Below are 19,183 nucleotides of genomic sequence, written 5' to 3'. Positions count from 1 at the left end.
TGGCGCTGGGCGAGCGACGCCAAGGAGCCGGGGCCGCGGGGCCGCCCGCGCGGGCCGCGGTGAGCGCGGGGCTCCGGGCCGGTTCGGGGTGGGGGGTGCCGGCCGGGGTGCCTGTCGCCTGCAGCTGCTCTGGGCCTGGGCGGCGGGAGCGAAGGGCTCCCGGCGGCTCAGGTGAGCGCTCCTCTTGCACCCCCAGCCCGTCGGGCCGACCCGCCGCGTGGCCAACCGAGCTCCCCCCCGCGCGGAAAAACCCCGCTCCTTCCCCGCTGGCCCCCGCCCGCCGCCCCTTCCAGCCGCCCGGGGGCGGGGGCGGCGGCGCCGGGCTGGCCGCGGTGAATGAGCCGCCGGGGCCGCCGGGCCGCGCTGCCCCCCACGGAGCCGGGCCGGGAGCGCCTCCGGCGGCCGCGGCGGGGTAGTCCAGGCCCCTCCGTCAGGCTTGCGGTTTGGGAAGAAAAGGCGATGCCTCCGCCAAGAAAAGAGCGAGCGCGGCCCCCTCCCCCTCCGCCGAGCCCGGGCGGCGGCGGCGGCGGCACATCTAACGCGCGGGCACCCGGGCCGCCGCGGCCCCCGCAAACTACGCCCAGGCTCGGCCCCCGCCGCTCATTGGCGCGGGCCGGAGCCAGCGCACCCAGACCCTGCGCTGCCCTCGGCCGGCAGCGCGCGGAGTCCCAGCTGCCCAGGCCGACGGCGCCCGGCCCCGAGAGCCTCGACGCCGAGCCGCCCGCGCCTCCTCGGCCGGGCCCAACGCGGGGAGCGGGGCGATCGAGCAGGCGCGGCTGGCGCGCCGCGGCCCGGGCGCCCCGGCCTGGCGCCCTCGCCGCCGCGCCGCCTCAACGCCGCCTGCTCTCCGCAGGTGGCCGCGGGCCCGAGCGGTGCGGCCATGGGCCGAGGGGTGCGCGTGCTTCTGCTGCTGGGCCTTCTGCACTGGGCCGGGGGCGGCGAGGGCAGGAAGACCTGGCGGCGCCGCGGCCAGCAGCCACCCCCGCCGCCGCCCCCGCCGCGGGCCGAGGCGGCCCCGGCAGCCGGGCAACCGGTGGAGAGCTTCCCTCTGGACTTCACGGCCGTGGAGGGCAACATGGACAGCTTCATGGCACAGGTCAAGAGCCTGGCTCAGTCCCTGTACCCCTGCTCGGCGCAGCAGCTCAACGAAGACCTGCGCCTGCACCTCCTGGTCAACACGTCGGTGACCTGCAACGACGGCAGCCCGGCCGGGTAAGGCCTGCACCCGCCCGCTGCGACCGGAGCGCCCCCGTCGGTGGCCCCGGGACTGCCTGGTCGCCAGCGGGTGCGCACCATCCGCCTCCCTGTCCCCGCTCAGACGCACGGAGCCTGCATTGGACCGTCCCTACTGGCCGCAGCGGTGGTCGCCCACAGGGGAAAGGGCTCCCGTCGGGCCTCGGAGGCGCTGGCTCCGGGTAGGGCCCTGCTAGGCGACTAGCCGCGCGGGGGTTGGGGCAGCGCTGGTCCTGGGCCAGCTCCGGGCACTGACCCCTCGGCCACCGGTACCCAGTCCCTGTGCTCGCGTTCTTCGCTCCCTGGGCGGGGAGATGGCAGTCCGCGAGTGGCCCTGACTCCAGCAAGAGGAGGTGACACGGGGGGCGGGGAGACTCCTGCCGTCCGCACCCACCCCCATCCCAGCTCAACTCGCCCCGTCTGCTCCGTGCTGCTGCTGGGACTGCCAGAGATCCAGCCAGCCAGAGGGATAGGCAGGGGGTGCAGGTGGGACAGAAGGACCTAGGGTGCGGCATTCACCCCCTCTCCAGCCCCTAGCAGATAAAGGAAGGATGAGAGGCTGAGTGTTGGAGAGGGGTTTAGGGGTTCCCATGCCCTCAGTGACTCCACAACCTGAGGAATACGACGTTAGGTCCGGCCTTGGTAGGAAGGATGCGACCCCACTTCGATGGCGCCCGCTCCCCTCCACTCCCGCCTGTGCGACCCTGATGCCCCTGCCCCACGCACACTCGAGAGTGCTTTTCACTCTCCAAACCCCACTGCGCATCCCAGGAGGATCTCAAGCCCTGACAAAGACCCCACCCCCCACCCCGCCTGGCCGCCGGCGCCGAGGTTACAGCGGGTCCCGCGCGGGGCGGGCCGTGGGGATTTTCCACGGACCACACAGCCCCTCGCCGCTCTTCCCCGCCTCGCGAGCGCCACCTCCCGGGACTGACCGCCGCTGGCCCTGCCCGGCGCGCTCTGCAGGGGCCTGTCCGCTGGCGCCCCCGTGCGGCCAGCGCGTGCCCGGCGACAGGTGGAATGACCCCTACCTCCCTGGAGCTGGACCCTGCAGCCCCTGCCCGCCCCTCCATCCTGATGACCACGCACTCCGCCCACTTCCCTTGCAGCTACTACCTGAAGGAATCCAAGGGCAGTCGGCGATGGCTACTCTTTCTGGAAGGTGAGTCTCAGGTGCGGATGCGGTGGGGCAGGAGGAGGGTCCCCTCGGCACTGGACCCTGAGGTTGTGATCTGTGCCCACAGGAGGCTGGTACTGCTTCAACCGGGAGAACTGCGACTCCCGATATGACACCATGCGGCGCCTCATGAGCTCCAAGGACTGGCCCCGCACTCGCACAGGTCAGCGTGCCAGGGATTGCCCAGGAGTCCTCAGGGGGTGGGGGGAAGGGGAAGGAGCTCATAATTGAAAGTACTGGAAGAAGCCTCTTCTCCTTCATTATGTAGAGCCCCCAGAGAGGCCCCACCCTATCTATCCCCCAACCACCAAGATCAAGGAACATTCACTCTAACATTTCATTCTTATTCCACAGGTAACTTCCCAGGGCTCATCTTGGCTACACAGTACAGAGCTGATCCCTGATCAAAGTAGCTGGTGGAAGTGGGGAGGTTGAAGGTCATGTCCAAAAGTCACAGCCCAGCTGGGCATCCTGATCATGGAGACTCCTTGGAGTAACTAAACCCATCCATTCCCTACTTCCCTGGCAACCTTGGTTCAGGCGGGTGTCACCACCCACCCCCTTGCTGAATGAAGCTTGGTAGGATCCCTCCACATCCACTCACCTTCCTGTAGTTCTCACCCCTGCCTGCATGCCCTGCTCCCACCAGAAAGACCCACTGCCTCTGTCCTCCCCTGCCACAGGCACGGGGATCCTGTCCTCCCAGCCAGAGGAGAACCCCCACTGGTGGAACGCCAACATGGTGTAAGAGGGAGCCAGAAGGTCCTTCCTGGGGGGGTCCTGTCCTTGGGGGTCCTTTCTGGAGGCTGCTTCCTAAGAGGTTCTTAGGGGAAGTCCATCCTGGGGGATCCTGTCCTTAAGGGGGTCTGGTCCTGGGAGCGGTCCTTTCTAGGGAGGTCCTGTCCTCAGGAGTCCTTCCCAAGGAGGGTGATCCTTCCTGGGGTCCTCGGGCAACAGAGGAGCATGGCAGGCTCACACCATCCATGTGTCACAGCTTCATCCCCTACTGCTCCAGCGATGTGTGGAGTGGGGCTTCATCCAAGTCTGAGAAGAGTGAGTCCCATGCCTGCCCTCCCCCCCCCACCCCCTTCACCTCCCCCCCGGCCCCCCCCCCCCCCAGAGGCAGGGCAGGGAGGACAGAACTTCTGGGCAAATACAGACATTCAGCCTTGTGACTCCTTCTAACCCTTCGATAGTATATCCCAGGGTGCCGGCCCCCAGCACCCACTTCCTGGCTTGTCCATGGCTGGCCTGGCCCTGGGGGAGTGGGTTCCTCACTCCTAGGTGTTCCCCGAGGGAGGGCCCCCAGCACAGCCTGACTCATCTTCCTCCAGTCTACCCCTGCCCCTGTTCCCATCCCCTGGAAGACCCTCCAGACACCCAGCTATACCTGACCTCCTTCCAATCTGGGGATGGGAAGACTGGCTGGCTGTCCAGGCCACCACTTGAAGCCAGCCCTCCTTCTCTGTGCAGACGAGTACGCCTTCATGGGCACCCTCATCATCCGGGAGGTTGTGCGAGAGCTCCTGGGCAAAGGGCTGAGTGGGGCCAAGGTGCTGCTGCTGGCAGGGAGCAGGTGGGCTGGGCAGGGGCTGGGGTGGGAGTGTGGATGGAAGGGAGAAGATGGGGCTGAGCCAGGGCAGACGCGTGGCCAGGAGGCTCAGCAACATGGGGCATCTCTGAGGTTTGGCTCCCGTATGCCATGTGGCTGGAAGCTGTCCCGCAGACACTTCTGGCTCCGTGGTTGTTGGGTGTGAGGGAGGCTTTGGATCACAGTGACCTAGGCAGTTGACTAGGGGCTAGCTGTGGACCGATGCACCGCCAAGGGCTGGGGTCCCTGTAGGCAAATCACATCTGCTGGTTATTGTATCCCAGCAGGCATGTAGGGGACTCAGGGGTCATCTAAGGAATGGACAGAGGGGCCTGGACCACAGAATTCACCTTCATTTTCAGATAAGGGAACCAAGTCAGAGAGTGAGAAGGGGGAGAGGGAAGGAGGGACCGGAGGAAGAGAGATGACCTGACACTTAGCTCTGCATCAGTGCCTGGAGCTCTGCCAGCCCTTCTCTGCCTCCAAGACCTGGAAGGGCCCAGGGGCCTTACACACGGAACACAGAACGTGGTGGCAACTCAGAATGCTCTTGGCTCCCTGTGCCCTGGGGAATGGGCTTGGGGCTGGGCAGACCTGGTGGGTGAGTGTCCTTCCTCAGTCTGCGTGGCTTGACCTCCTACCTTCCCTGCAGTGCGGGGGGCACAGGGGTGCTGCTGAACGTGGACCGTGTGGCCGAGCAGCTGGAGGAGCTGGGCTATCCAGCCATCCAGGTGCGGGGCCTGGCTGACTCCGGCTGGTTCCTGGATAACAAGCAGTACCGCCGCACAGACTGCATCGACACCATCACCTGCGCACCCACGGAAGCCATCCGCCGGGGCATCAGGTGCCCTGGGAGGGAGGGCCCGTTCTGTGCAGAGGGCCTGGGATTGGGTGGCATCAGGGGATGGAGGAGCTCATGGGGGCTGGGTGGAAGGTGGGCGAGCAGCCTAACCTGCAGTGTGTGGCCTAGGTACTGGAATGGGGTGGTCCCGGAGCGCTGTCGGCGCCAGTTCAAGGAGGGCGAGGAATGGAACTGCTTCTTTGGCTACAAAGTCTACCCAACTCTGCGCTGTGAGTGGGCACACAGGGTGGCGGGGAGGTGGCCAGCCTTTCTGTGTCTGCTGGAAACCCAGCCTGAAGTCCAGTCCTCAGAGGCTAGACCCAGAGACCACTGCCACACCCAAAAAGGGTTGACAGAGTCATCTGAGCCTGGCTGGGATTTTCTCAGTTTTAGCACTAAAAGTCCACTCGGTTCAAGGCAAACTCTAGGATGGTTGGTCACGCTGACCACACCCACAGTGAGAAACCTGCCTTGGAGTTGAATCCCAGTGCTGTCCCTGTGTGGGGCCTTGGCTGTCCCTCGCCAGCACCACACTCGAAGTGACATAATCGCTATGTTTTGGTCAAAGCGGAGTCCTGGGGGCCAGGCCAAGGTGGGAGGAGGGGACGAGGCACCTCTTCAAGGCAGGGTGCCCGGGGGACTAGTCGCCAGCACTCTGCAGGCAGAGCCTGGCTGGCCCGTTAGCCTGCTGTGGAGCTGGCTGTGGCCTCAGGCCCTGGAGGCTGGGGTGGGGGGGCGGAGCTCCAAGGTGAGGCCCAGCTGAGCCGTCCCCCCAGGCCCGGTGTTCGTGGTACAGTGGCTGTTTGACGAGGCCCAGCTGACTGTGGACAATGTGCACCTCACGGGGCAGCCGGTGCAGGAGGGCCAATGGCTGTACATCCAGAACCTGGGCCGTGAGCTGCGGAACACACTCAAGGACGTGCCGTGAGTGTGCGGGGACCCCACTCGGCCCCCCAGATACATAGTAAACCACTTGACTTGAAAAAAAGAGGCTGCAAAGATGGAAAACAGGAAGCAGCCCAGGGGTCCTTGAGGTGATAAACTGTAGCCAATGTAGACAAAGGGGTATTACCCAGTGCTAGAGAGGAGTGAGCAAATGAGCCGTGAAAAGAGGAGGAGCTGTAAATGCATGTTACCAAGTGAAAGAAACCAATCTGAAATGGCTGCATGTGGTGTGATTCCAACTCTTACGACATCGAACCCAAGTCTTTTGCATCTCCTGCATTGGCAGGCGAATTCTTTACCACTGTGCCACCTGGGAATCCCCTATGACATCCTGGAAAAGGCATAACTATGGGCACAGTAAAAAGATCAGCCGTGGCCAGGGGCTGGGAGAGAGAGGTATAAATGGGTGGAGAACAGTAGATGTTTAGGGCTGAGGAACTGCTCTGTATGGTACCACAATGGTAGACACACGTCATTACAGCAGTGGTAGTGTTAGTCGCTCAGTCATGTCCGATTCTGCGACATGTAGCCTGCCAGGCTCCTCTGTCCATGGAATTCTCCAGGCAAGAATAGTGGAGTAGGTAGCTATTCCCTTCTCCAGGGGACTTCACAACCCAGGGACTGAATCCCGGTCTCCTGCATATAGGCAGATTCTTTATCATGTAAGCCACCAGGGAAGCCCCCGTGTCATTAAACATTTGTCCAGATTCATAGACAGTACAACTCCAAGGATGAACCCTGTTGTAAACTACAGACTGGGTGGTGATAATGTGTCAGCTAGGTTCATTGATTGTAACAAACATACCAGCTGGTGGGGGATATTCATGATGGGGGAGGCTGTGAATGTATAAGAGCAGGGGATGAAAAAGAATCTATATCTTCCATTCAATTTCAATGTGAACCTAAAACTTCTATGAAAAACTAAAGTCTATGAAAAACAAATATTCACCTGTCCAGCAGAGCCCCCACTCTGAGCAGGATTTGGAGGCAGAAAGAGACAGGGGTTAATAGGGCACCTGGGAGCTGGTGGGGATAAGGCCTGGGGGAGCCACTGGCCAGTACAGCTAGCGGCAGGAGGGAAATAGGAGCCAGTAGGGGACAGCCTCCCAGGAGAGGAGCTGTGACCTGTGCGCTTTGGGGTGGGGAAGGCGCTGAGGTGGGATGTGGTTGCTCACAAGTTGCCTTCTCCCCAACAGGGCCAGCTTTGCCCCCGCCTGCCTCTCCCACGAGATCATCATCCGAAGGTCAGTGCCCCCTGGCCCCAGGACAGCTCATATCCATGGCTCTCGATCCAGACATCTGCAACGCCCCCATCCCCAGCAGGCCTGCCCACCAGCCTCCCCAGCTCTGGCTTCTTCTGAGGGTTTTCAAAGCCACTTGCACAACCAGCTGTGTGGCAAGATCTCAGTGGTGGCAATGCCGTCCCCTGCTTTGGCCACACCCGAGTGATCCCGACCTGGGTTTCTGTCTGCAGCCACTGGACAGACATCCAGGTGAAGGGAACCTCGCTGCCCCGGGCGCTGCACTGCTGGGACCGAAGCCTCCACGACAGCCACAAGGCCAGCAAAGCCCCCCTGAAGGGCTGCCCCATCCACCTGGTGGACAGCTGCCCCTGGCCCCACTGCAACCCCTCGTGCCCCACCATCCGGGACCAGTTCACGGGGCAGGAGATGAATGTGGCCCAGTTCCTGATGCACATGGGCTTCGACGTGCAGACGGTGGCACAGCAGCAGGGCCTGGAGCCCAGTAAACTGCTGGGGATGCTGAGCAGCGGGAGCTAGGGCCCCCCGCCCCAGCCATCTCCCCTCCAGGCCCTCCTGCCCTCCTAGGACCGCAGGGCCCTGGCCGTCCCCACCCTGGGTCTGGACGCCCTCCCCGGCAACCTTCACTGTCTCTCTCCTACTGCCTCTGAGGGGCCCCGGCCAGAGACGGTGGACCTGCCATCAGCCTGGCTGTGGTCCTTGGCCCCCTCCCACGCCTCCCTCCTGACACCCCGCCAACCCCCATCCCCTCATTCCTACCCCCCCACTCCCTCCACCTCCAACCCACGGTAGGGAGCCAGAAGCACTGGATTCCTCAGCCTCCAGCCCAGAAGGCACCCTCCCCCAGCCCAGTCCCCCATCCTCTCCTGCCCTTTTGTATTATTTTATAAAGTAACTTTTTTATTAATTTTTTAAAAAAAGAAAAATAAGCAAGAAATATATAGTGAATGATATTGTTTTGTAACATATTTTTTTTAAATAATGAAGAAAAGATAACAAAAGAGCCTCACCCTGTAGACGTGTTTATTTGAGGGGGCACTTTGCCTGCTTCACATCCCAACTCGACCCGGACCCCCTACAAACCCAGGGCAGCAGGGAGAAGCTGAGAGGAGCTCTGGGGCCTCCTGACCTCCAAACCTTGCTCCTTCTGTTCATCCTTTCCACAAACAGCAGTAACGGGCCTGTCTCAGACAAGCCCCCAGCATGGTTTTAAGCTCCCTTTCCGCTTTATTTTGATCTTGGGGTGGCATTCACACCACACCTCCGCCATTTCTAAGGGCATGACTTGGCATTTGTACATCTACAATGTTGTGTCTCCAACAGCAACCTCCACTTTCAAAACTTTATCACAAAACACTCCCTACCCAGCTAGCACGTTCTTTGAAGTTTGTATTGTATTTATTTTCACAACATCACACATGCACATGGTCCAGAATTTGAAAGAGGCAGTATTTTGGAGGGTGAAAATTCTCCCTCTAGGCCAGCCCTTGGCTCTGCTTCTGTGGTTAGTCCCAGAGGACACAGCCTCCCTATAAACACACACACACACACACACACAATCTTGTCCTTCCACGTGTGACTGCACACCACACACTCGTTGCCTGGTTTCTACCTCCCGCCGCAACTCGGGGCTGAAGAGAACATTCCCAGTCTTCAGTGAGCCCTGTGCTTCATGCCCTCTTCAGGTACAAAGGGCGCCGTGTGACTAGTCTGTGCCAGCGCCTCTGCACACAGGCTCACAGGCCGGCATCTCCGTGGAGGCGCCCCGAGGTGGCATGGGAAGATAGTGAGCCCCTGTGGGTTTTGTGACATACGATAAGCACCCCCTCCGAAGGTGGCCAGGTCATGACTCTCCAACAGATCTGGCTTCCTCAGCGCTCCCTGCACTACGTGCCCCACACACGACACCCTGATTCCCCCGGGTGCCTGGCAAGTAGGTCTTATTACAGGCCCCAATTTGCAGATTGGGATACTGAGGCCCTCGGACTCCCCTGGTGACCAGTGGTTAAGAATCTGCCTCCCAATGCAGGGGACACGGGTTCAATCCCTGGTTGAGGAGTTAAGATTTCCCACATGCCTTGAGGCCACTAAGCCCCCCCCCCCCCCCAGCCACAACAAACGATCCAACATGCTGGAACTAAGACTTGCAGCCAAATATCTTAATAAATATTAAAAAAAAGAAAGAAAGAAACTGAGGCCCAAAGAGGCTATGCAAAGGGATAGAGGAAAGACTTGACGCAGCCAAATATCTTAATAAAAATTTTAAAAAAGAAACAGGCCTGAAAAGGCTATGTGAAGGGACAAAAGAAGGATTCATGCCTGGACTCTGCTTCTAGCCTTCGACTACCCATCCTCTCTCAGGCAGCCTGCAGCTTCAATCCCAGAGTGGGGAGAATCACACAGACCCCGTCCTCTCAACGTCCCCCCAAGACTGGGAGTATGTCCTGAGGTCTGACCAGCTCTGGACCCACCAAAGTTGGCTTCTCCAAGGGGAGCTTAAATGACCCATTCGTGGTTTCCTCTGTGGACAGCTCCCATGGGAGGTCACAGAGTCTCACTGACCCAGGGAGACAGTGAGGTCAGGGAGGGGTGTGGCCAAAGGCTGGAGATGAAAGAAGGGGGACCCTGGGGCAGCTGCTGGTTTGGGGAGCAGCCTCCTTGGAAGGGCATGAACAGGGTTCCCAGTGTGACAGTGGGCTTCCAGCGGGAGAGGGGGCTGGGAGGACCCAAAGGGGGCCTGGCTTTCACCTACCAGGGGAGACTTGCATGGAGGGAGGGGTCAATGCTGCGGTCAAAGCTGGGCCTCTGGGGGAGGGACCCCAGAGGCATTGGCTGGAGGCCAGTTCTTTGTGTGAAGGGCGGCAGGTGGTGACATCAGCACAGACAGATGCTTTACTCTGTATGAGGTGGGCTGAAAAGAGTAACAGGGTGGCTTTGTGTATCTCGGGCGTGCCAGGCCCACTGAACATTATACTTGTGGGTTAGGCCCGATGGGATTTCACGAAATGAATAAATCCTTTCTTCCCATGTTCCTGATAAAGAAGGAAGGAAGCTTAGCTTACCTCCAGCGTCTGTACCTTACTGTGAGTATTGTTCAGTCGCTCAGTCATGTCTGACTCTTTGTGACCCCATGGACTATAGCGCACCAGGCTTCCCTGTCCTTCACCATCTCCCAAAGCTTGCTCAAACTCGTGTCCATTGAGTCAGTGATGCCATCCAACCATCTCATTCTCTGTTGTCCCCTTCTCCTCTTGCCTTCAATCTCTCCCAGCATCAGGGTTTTTTTCAATGATTTGGCTCTTCACATCACATGGCCAAAGTATTGTGGTTACCACTGGCAAAATGAGCCTGGGACCCATAAGGAGAGTGAGTGATGCCAAACCTGTCGTGTTCAGTGCATGATCAATGTGATAGGTGGAACTGTCCACCCTGACGTCCCAACTTCTTTTATTTTTCTTTTGTTTTTTTTTTTGGCTGAACCACATTGCAGGTAGGACCTCAGTTCCCCAACCAGGGATTGAACCCATGCCCTCTGGAGTGGAAGCGGCCAATTCTTTTTTTTTTTTTTTTTAATTTCATTTCTTTGGCTACTCTGAGTCTTCATTGCTTTGCTCGAGCTTCCTCTGGTGACAGAGCAGGGGCTACTCTTCATTGCGACGCTCAGACTTCTCACTGCAGCGGCTTCTCTTGTTGCAGAGCATGGGTTCTAGGGCCCAAAGACTTCAGCAGTTACTGCTCTCAGTCTCCAGAGTGCATGCTCAGTAGTTGTGGCACATGGGCTTAGTTGCCCCGAGGCATGTGGAATCTTTCTAGACCAGAGAACGAGCCTTTGTCCCCCACACTGGCAGGCAGATTCTTAACCACTGGACCACCAGAAAAGTCCAGATCTTGGTCTCTTACACCGTCTCCAGTAACAGGAACCACGACTTCTTGGAAAACACCTGATTCTAAGGTTGGTGAGAAATGCGCAGGATGAACCTAGGGCATCTTGCAGTGCCTGCAGTGAGGAGGTGCTGAAAAACAACCCCAATCCCCACTGATGGGATCTGTCAGGGGACACTTGGAAGGCTTTGAGCAGCAGAATAAAAAATGTAGTTTTGGATTATAACCCAAAGTATAAAATGAATGTCCTCAAGTCGATCCTGATAGAAGTAAATAATTGAAGAAAGTAAGTGGGGGAGAAAAGACCAACCTGTTTGCAGCATTCCAAATAATTTATGTTGATACTGTCCCCTCAAGGCGGGGGAGAATACACTCCCCTTAAGTGTGGGCCACAAGGGTGGGTCCCCTCCCCAGAGAGAACAGGATGGGGAAGGGGAGAAAGGAAGAGGAGCTCCTCAGAGGTGACACCTGACAGACACACCTCAGCAAAGTGATCAAGGGCAAAAGGTGAGGAGTCATGCTGAGAGCACAGCCCTGCGGGACGTGATGAGAAGGGCACTTGCCCTCTGCGGCCTTCCTCCCCAGACCCACAAGCCCAGACTAATAACGAGAAAAACATCAGACAGGCCAGCAGAGGGACAGTCTGTCATCCCTGCTCCAAACCGTCGGGGTCGTTCAGACCAGGAAAGTCTGAGAGACCCTCCCGGCCAAGAGCAGTGAAGGAGACGTGACGACTACTCGTCGAATGAGGTCAGAACAGGTCCTGGAGCAGCCGGAGGGCGTGAGGTTAAACCTGAGGAAACTTGAATAAATGCCAATAATAATGTATTGATATGATATGCCAATGTTGTCTCATGAATTGTAAAAATGTTCTGAAAGATGTTTCCAATAGAACACACTGGATGTGAGGAATATAGGAGCTCTTTCAATTTCTTCTGTGTGTCTACTGTTGTTCTAAAAATAAAGTCTATTTCAAACTTTTGTAAAAGCAAGTTTTTTGTTTTTTGGGTTTTTTTGCCACACTGTGTGGCACATGGGGTCTTAGTTCCCCGACCAGGGCTTGAACCCATACCCCCTGCAGTGGAAGTGCAGTCTTAACCACTGGACCTCCAGGGAAGTCCTTTATTTTTATTTATTTATTTAAAAAAATTTTAAAGCAGCTTTTTAAAATTTATACAAGAATATAAACCTAACCATGTGTAGAACTGTAGCAAAATCTACTTCATTTATTTTTTAAAATTATTCTCAAAAAAAAATTATTCTCTTTTCCTGGTTTAGGAAGTAATAGCTATTTAGTTTAAAACTGGGAAAATACTGAAAATTCAAAGAGCGGAAGCACCTGCTGCCCCACACCTTGGAGGTGATGGCAGGGCATTCTCAGGAGTTTCCCCAGCCTTTCTATCTTCGGACGCATATGTGCCCACGGGTCCTTTAATCTTCCACACTGCCCCTATGATCTCCTGCCTTGTCACCCTGCTCTTCTACAAGGTGACCTCAAAGCAACCTACGTGTCCCTCACACAGATATTGCTTAGTCTACTCACCAGTCCCTACTGTTGAACTTTAGGTGATTTCCAACCAAACTCACTTAAAATTTTGTTGGCATTTCTGTAGTATGAGAAGCTGTCAATCTAGAATCACTGTGCTTCTGTAATTGTGACATATTAGCAAAAACTCAAAAGCAAAAGACATTGTCTCCAAGCAGCCCGGTGGCCAACCACTTGGGAGTCGGTGTCTAGAACCAGAAGCATGGCCCAGAGGTCCAGAGATCCTCACCACGGGTCCACTCATGAAGCACCTGCCTAGACCACAGTGGGGACCCAGAGCTCCCCCAGGACCTCGTGGGTGGGCAGAACCCAACTGGCAAAGCAAAGAAAGATGACTTTACTGTGATTTGTTCTCAGATTCTCAAGCCCTCTTTCAGAAAAGAGGGCTTTTTTTTTTTTATTGAAATATAGTTGATTTATAATGTTGTGTTAGTTTCTGGTGTATAGTAAAGTGATTCAGTTATACATATGTGTATATATTCCTTTTTTTATTTTCTTTTAATTTGAGGATAATTGCTTAAAATACTCTATTGGTTTCTACTATATACCAACATGAATCAGCCATAGGTATATGTATGTCCCCTCCCTTCTGAACCTCCCTCCCACCTCACACCCCATCCCACCCTCTAGGTTGTCACAGAGCACCAGATTTGAGCTCCCTGCATCATACAGCAAATTTCCACTGGCTATCTAATTTTATATATGGCTATGTATATATTTGAAAGCTACTTTTTAAATTTGTTCCACCTTCTCCTTCCCCCTGTGTTCGTAATTCTGTTCTCTATGTCTGTGTCTCCATTGCTGCTCTACAGAAGGGTTCATCAATACCACCTTTCTAGATTCCATATATATGCATTAATATACATTATCTGTCTTTCTCTTCCTGACGTACTTCACTCTGTATAATAGGCTCTAGGTTCATCCCCCTTATCAGAACTGAGTCAAATGCATTCCTTTTTATGGCTGAGTGATATTGCACTGTGTGTATGTACCACCGTTTTTTTATCCACTTATCTTTCAATGGATATCTAGGTTGCTTCCATGTCATAGCTGTGATGAACACTGGGGTACATGTCTTTTTCAATTATCGTTTCCTGAAGGTATAGGCCCAGTAGCAGGATTGTTGAGTCATATGGTAGCTTTATTCCTAGTATTTTTAAGGACTCTCTATACTATTCTCCGTGGTGGCTATATCAATTTGCATTTCCACCAACAGTGCAAGAGGGTTCCCTTTTCTCCACACTCTCTCTAGCATTTATTGTTTTTAGATTTTTTGATGATGGCTATTCTGACTGGTATGGAAGTGATACCTCATCGTAGTTTTTATATGCATTTCTCTAATAATGATGCTGGGAGAGATTGGGGGCAGGAGAAGGGGATGACAGAGGATGAGAAGGCTGGATGGCATCACCGACTCGATGGGCATGAGTTTGAGTAAACTCTGGGAGTTGGTGATAGACAGGGAGGCCTGGTGTGCTGCAATTTATGGGGTCACAAAGAGTCGGACATGACTGAGTGACTGAACTGAACTGAATAATGAGCGAGGTTGAGCATCTTTTCATGTGTTTACTAGCCATCTATATGTCTTCTTAAGACAAATGTCTGTTTAGGTCTTTTGCCACTTAAAAAAAAATTTATTTGTTTATTTTTGGCTGTGCGGAGTCTTCGTTTCTGCACGGGCTTCTCTTTAGTTGTGGCAAGTGGGGGCTACTCTCTAATTGCACTGCACGGGCTTCTCATTGCTGTGGTTTCTCTTGTTGTAGAGTATGGGCTCTAGGGCATGTGGGCTCTAGAGCACAGGTTCAATAGTTGTGGTGCACAACCTTAATTGCTCTGCGGCATGTGGAATCCTCCCAGATCAGGGATCGAATCTGTCTCTTGCATTGGCAGGCAGATTCTTTACCACTGAGCCACCAGGGAAGCCCCTTCTGCTCACTTTTTGATTGGGTTGTTTGTTTTTCTGGTATGGAGCTGCATGAGCTGCTTGTATATTTTGGAGATCAATGCTTTCTCAGTTGTTTCATGTGATATTATTTCCTCCCATTCTAGGGGTTGTCTTTTCACCTTGTTTATAGTTTCCTTTGCTGTGCAAAACTTTCAACTTTAATTAGGTCCCATTTGCTTATTTTTGTTTTTATTTCCATTGCTCTAGGAGGTGAGTGATAGAGGATCTTGCTGTGATTTATGTCATACAGTGTTCTGCCTATGTTTTCTTCTTAGAGTTTTATAGTTTCTGGTCTTACATTTAGGTCTTTAATCCATTTTGAATTTATTTTGTTTATGGTGATAGGAAGCGTTCTAATTTCATTCTTTTACGCCTAACTGTCCAGTTTTCCCAGCACCACTTATTGAAGAGACTGTCCCCTTTCCATTGTATATTCTTGCCTTCTTTGTCAAAGATAAGGTGCCTATAGGTACGTGGGCTTTACCTCTGGGCTTTCTATCTTGTTCCATTGGTCTATATTTCTGTTTTCGTGCCAGTACCATACTGTCTTAGTGACTGTAAGTATGTATTCTTTTTCATATTCTTTTTGCATTACGACTTATTACAGGACATTGAGTATAGTCCCCTCTGCTATACAGTAGGACCTTGCTGTTTATCTTTACATAGAAAGAGCTGCTAATAACTGAGAAAGTGGGAAATGGGAAGGACACAGGCACCAGGGCAGACCCCCCTCCACACTGTCTCTTCTGTCTCTTCAGCACTTGATTTCATGAGAAAATTGAGGGCCTGGCCCGACCCACAGGGACCTGGACAAGCTTTACCCAGGGGCTTCTGTGCGTGGACGTGCTCAGACCCTTCAGTTGAGTCCACCTCTTTGTGACCTTATGGACTGTGGCCCGCCAGGCTCCTCTGTCCATGGAATTTTCCAGGCAAGAATACTGGAGTGGGTTGCCATGCCCTCCTCTAGGGGATCTTCCTGACCCAGGGATTGAACCCACACCTCCTGCATTGAAGGCAGTTTCTTTAACCCCTGAGTCACCTGGGAAGCCCACACGTGGGCACAGCAGTCACTTAAGTGGGTCAGGAAAAGCTGGGCCCAGGAGAGGACTCAAGTCTGGACATAGCTCCCTGGCAGGCCCAAGCCAGGTGGCTGATTGCAGTTCCAGGCATACCCATGCAAGGACAGGGTGGCTGCTGAAGCTGGGCAGCTCAGGCCAAGCAGCTTCAGTTTCCTCACAAGGAAAAGGAAAGCAAGGATGCCAAAGGTGGGTATGTCGCTTCCCAGAGAGTTCCAGCAGATGGTACTGACTTCGACTTGACTGGCATCTCAGATTCCCCCACTGAGGTCTCCCCCTCCACAACCACACGCTAACCTGCATCCCCAGCACAGCACCCACTGCCATGTTCAAGCCTGCAAGCCAGCCACAGCAGCCAGAGCTCTTGCCTGGTCAGGCCCGGGTGAAAGACTCCAGGCTCCAAAGGGCTAATTGAACTTTGAGTGGGGCCAGGTTGAGGGCTAGCTGGCATTCCTGGGCACTGCCAGTCACGGACACGGGTCCCAGGATGCTGCTTCATCTGGACTCCATACCCTCACTCAGAACCCAGTGGCCCCAACCACTTTCAAGGGAGCTTCTTAGCTGGGCTTCCCAAGATGGTCATGTTGTCATGCCTCGTCTCTGCCTAGCATCTGTTGATCCATTTTTCAATTTGATTTCCAGGCTTCGCTGTGCCGGAAGATGGAGGCACAGTGCGGTGCCTGATTTTGAGGAAAGGGACTGACTTCCGGTGGAGAAGGCTGCTGTCAGTTGCCTGTCCCCCTAATCACACCGGCCAGAGAGCGCCTGAGAGGCTGCCTCCTACCTGCACAGGTGTGCTGGTATCCCTGAGCACCTGGGGACACCCCGAAGCGCCCAAGGCTTCAGGTTCTACAAGCTGAATCCCTTTGGTTGAGGGTGTGAAGGGAATGGAAGCAGGGGCCGAGAGCACTGCGAGGCTGATGCCCCAGGACTGTTTGTGTGGTCGAGAAATGTGGGCATGTTCACTGTTAGGATTCGCTGAGCTACGAACTTGGACTGAAGTTGGCACACGTCTGCTTCTGAGATAAACTAAACCGTCCGCTCTGTGCAAGACTTCCTTCCAGGTTTCTCTGATCATGGGGCAGAAGGGTCTGGAACCAGCTTGTCTGTACCCCTGAAGCCTAAGGCCCCATGCTCCCCTCATTCCCTTGTCCAGGGTCAGGAGCACGTGCTGCAGATGCCTGGAGAGAGAAGGCAGGTTATCTTTCCTAAGGGGCTCCATAAAAAGTTTGGCTGGTGAGACCTTACTGCCCACTCCACTCCACTGCAGTGTCCAATCACTGTCTTGGAGGGCCTGCCAACCCTCCGAACAGCAAAAGGAATCCTGTGTTTACAGTCCTGTTAACTGCTCTGGAAACACTGCCAACAAACATGTTGTCAGATGACCACCACAATTCTACTTTTAAAGGGGGAGTGTGTTCATGGAGATCGCCGCCCATAAGAAGCATAAAGGGATGTCAGGATGCCTTGGGAGAATCACAGGGGCACGAAACATGGACACCACCCCAAAAGATGGTCAAACTTCTTACTCTGGATGTATAGCCATCACAATTCTCCTGACAGGTGACATCTCCCGCATGGTTTTCCTGCCAAGGGCATTTAACTGGGATCTAAACATGAGCAAACGGACAGAACACACTGAAAGACCACCAATAAAGCTGCCAGCTGGGACATTTTTTAAAAATCAGTGTTATGAAATATAAAAAAAAAATAGAGACTATTCTAGAATAAAGGAAAGTTAGAGACATGACGGCCAAATGCAATGTATAATTGCACTTAAATCCTGGCACAAAAACTTTAAATGCTATAAGGTGTATTTTCAGGACAGGTGGGGAAAACTGAAAGACTGTGTATTATGTGTTTAATCGCTCAGCCGTGTCCAACTCTTCACAACCCCATGGACAGTAGCCCATCAGGCTCCTCTGTCCATGGGGATTCTCCAGGCAAGAATACTGGAGTGGGTTGCCATTTCCTCCTTCAGGGGATCTTCCCAACCCAGGGATCAAACCCAGGTCTCCCGTATTGCAGCCGGATTCTTTACCGACGGAGTCACCAGGGAAGCCCATGACTGTGTATATTAGGTGATCATTCTTCAAGTTCCCAAGTGTGGCCACTGAGTTCAGGTTCTGTAGGAGAACGGCCTCGCTCTTAGGTGTCCATGGAAGTATCTAGCGGAGAATTGTCACATTGCCAGAATTAATGTTATTATTATTAATGGAGGAGGAGAAACAGCATGAACAGGGCAAAATATTAATAATTCTTGAATCTGGGTGAAAGACATGTGTTAATTGTGCTATTTTGAAACTTGTCTGTAAATCTGAAAATTTTCTAAATGAAAAGTTGGGGGAAATACACATAAGACTGTACTCAGAATTGTCTCTCTGTGTCAGAAGGGATAGGTTCTAGGACCACCCCCCCCGTCACTCCCACCACCAGGATACCAAAATCCACTGATACCCATGTCCCTTGTATAAAACGGCATAATATTATGCACATCCTCTCATACACTTTATTCTTATTTATTTATTTATTGGCCACACCTGATGGCTTTCAGGATTTAATTCCCCAACCAGGGACTGAACCCAGGATATGAGAGTGAAAGTGCCAAGTTCTAATCAATTGACCACCAGGTAAGTCCCCTCCTCAATATTTTGCATCATCTCTAGATAACTTATAATACCTAATAGAAAGCCAATATTTAGGCACTGAACACAGGTGATAGAATACTAGGCAAATTAATTACACTTTTCATGTGTTGATTGGGCCTGAACAAAAACTACTTTCACAGTCAAAAAAGGTTTTTTTCCTTTTCAAAAACATTTCATATATTTTTAATATTTTATTTTATTGTAATATTTATTTGGCTGCGCTGCCCTAGGTCTGGTTGCAGCAAGCAAGATCTTTAGTTGTGGCACGCGAACTCTTGGCTGTGGTGTGTGGGAGCTAGTTCCCTGACCAGGGATCAAACCCGGGCCCCTACATTGAGGAGGCCACAGAGTCTTAGCCACTGGACCACCAAGGAAGTCCCTACTGTTAATATGTTAGGCTAAAAATGGGAGAGTTGAGTTTTTCCTAGGTGTTTACATGACTAGGAGGATCAAGTAAAAAGTTCCATTATAATCCCCACAAATAAAAGCTAAAACTCAGCCCCCAGGTCAGGGTGACGAGAATGAGGGTGGGCACCTTTGGGAGGAGGGCAAAGGGTCTCAGGGTTTCCATTCCCCTTCCCCACCGCCTCCCAGGAATCAGAGCTGAGCGTGGGCTGAGGGATGACGACAATGGGGTCCTGAAACCATCCCAGCGCTGAACCAAGTGCCGCGGGCCTCCCAGACAGATCGCTGCCTCCAGAGTGGCTGCTGCCCTCTTCTCTCTGTGCCCCGCCCCCAGCAGAGCCGCAGAGGCTGCTCGAGCTGGGGCACCCGGTCCCTGCTGCTCTTTTCCCTTCCCCCCTCCCCTGGGCAGCGGAACTGACTGACCGACAGAAGCAGGTGCTTTGGAGGTGGAGGCGGTGCCAGCAGCCAAGGGGTTAATGGTACTGGCCGGGGCTTGGCGGGACGCAAGGGTCAGATGTCCCTCCAGGATGGGGACAGGCACTCAGGCTGCTATTCCGAGGCTCTGATCCCGGTCACCTATTTATAGCGCTGGGGGGGCCTCGGCCCCCCCTACACACACAGGCGGCAGAGAG

The 19,183-nt window shown here is 54.2% G+C and overlaps 1 protein-coding gene across 2 annotated transcripts; it reads left to right on the top strand.

The window, feature by feature from the left end:
* NOTUM (notum, palmitoleoyl-protein carboxylesterase) lies at positions 1–7,973 on the top strand. 2 transcript variants are annotated; one of them, XM_065910057.1, is made up of 12 exons: positions 1–59; positions 854–1,212; positions 2,343–2,395; positions 2,478–2,573; positions 3,094–3,154; positions 3,405–3,463; positions 3,884–3,986; positions 4,654–4,845; positions 4,972–5,072; positions 5,619–5,766; positions 6,984–7,031; positions 7,262–7,973. In XM_065910057.1, the coding sequence occupies exons 2-12, from the start codon at positions 881–883 to the stop codon at positions 7,566–7,568; spliced, it is 1,500 nt and encodes a 499-aa protein (XP_065766129.1). In that variant the 5' UTR covers positions 1–59; positions 854–880; the 3' UTR covers positions 7,569–7,973. The 2 variants fall into 2 exon arrangements, with proteins under 2 accessions (XP_065766129.1, XP_065766128.1); XM_065910056.1 differs by lacking the exon at positions 1–59 and having other exon boundaries at positions 538–1,212.
* The last annotated feature ends 11,210 nt before the right edge of the window (positions 7,974–19,183 follow it).

The sequence above is a fragment of the Muntiacus reevesi genome, chromosome 18, assembly GCF_963930625.1.
Source record: "Muntiacus reevesi chromosome 18, mMunRee1.1, whole genome shotgun sequence".
NCBI classification, from domain to species: Eukaryota; Metazoa; Chordata; class Mammalia; order Artiodactyla; family Cervidae; genus Muntiacus; species Muntiacus reevesi.
Note: the sequence above shows the minus strand (reverse complement) of the source record. Positions and strands in the feature narration are given on the sequence as shown.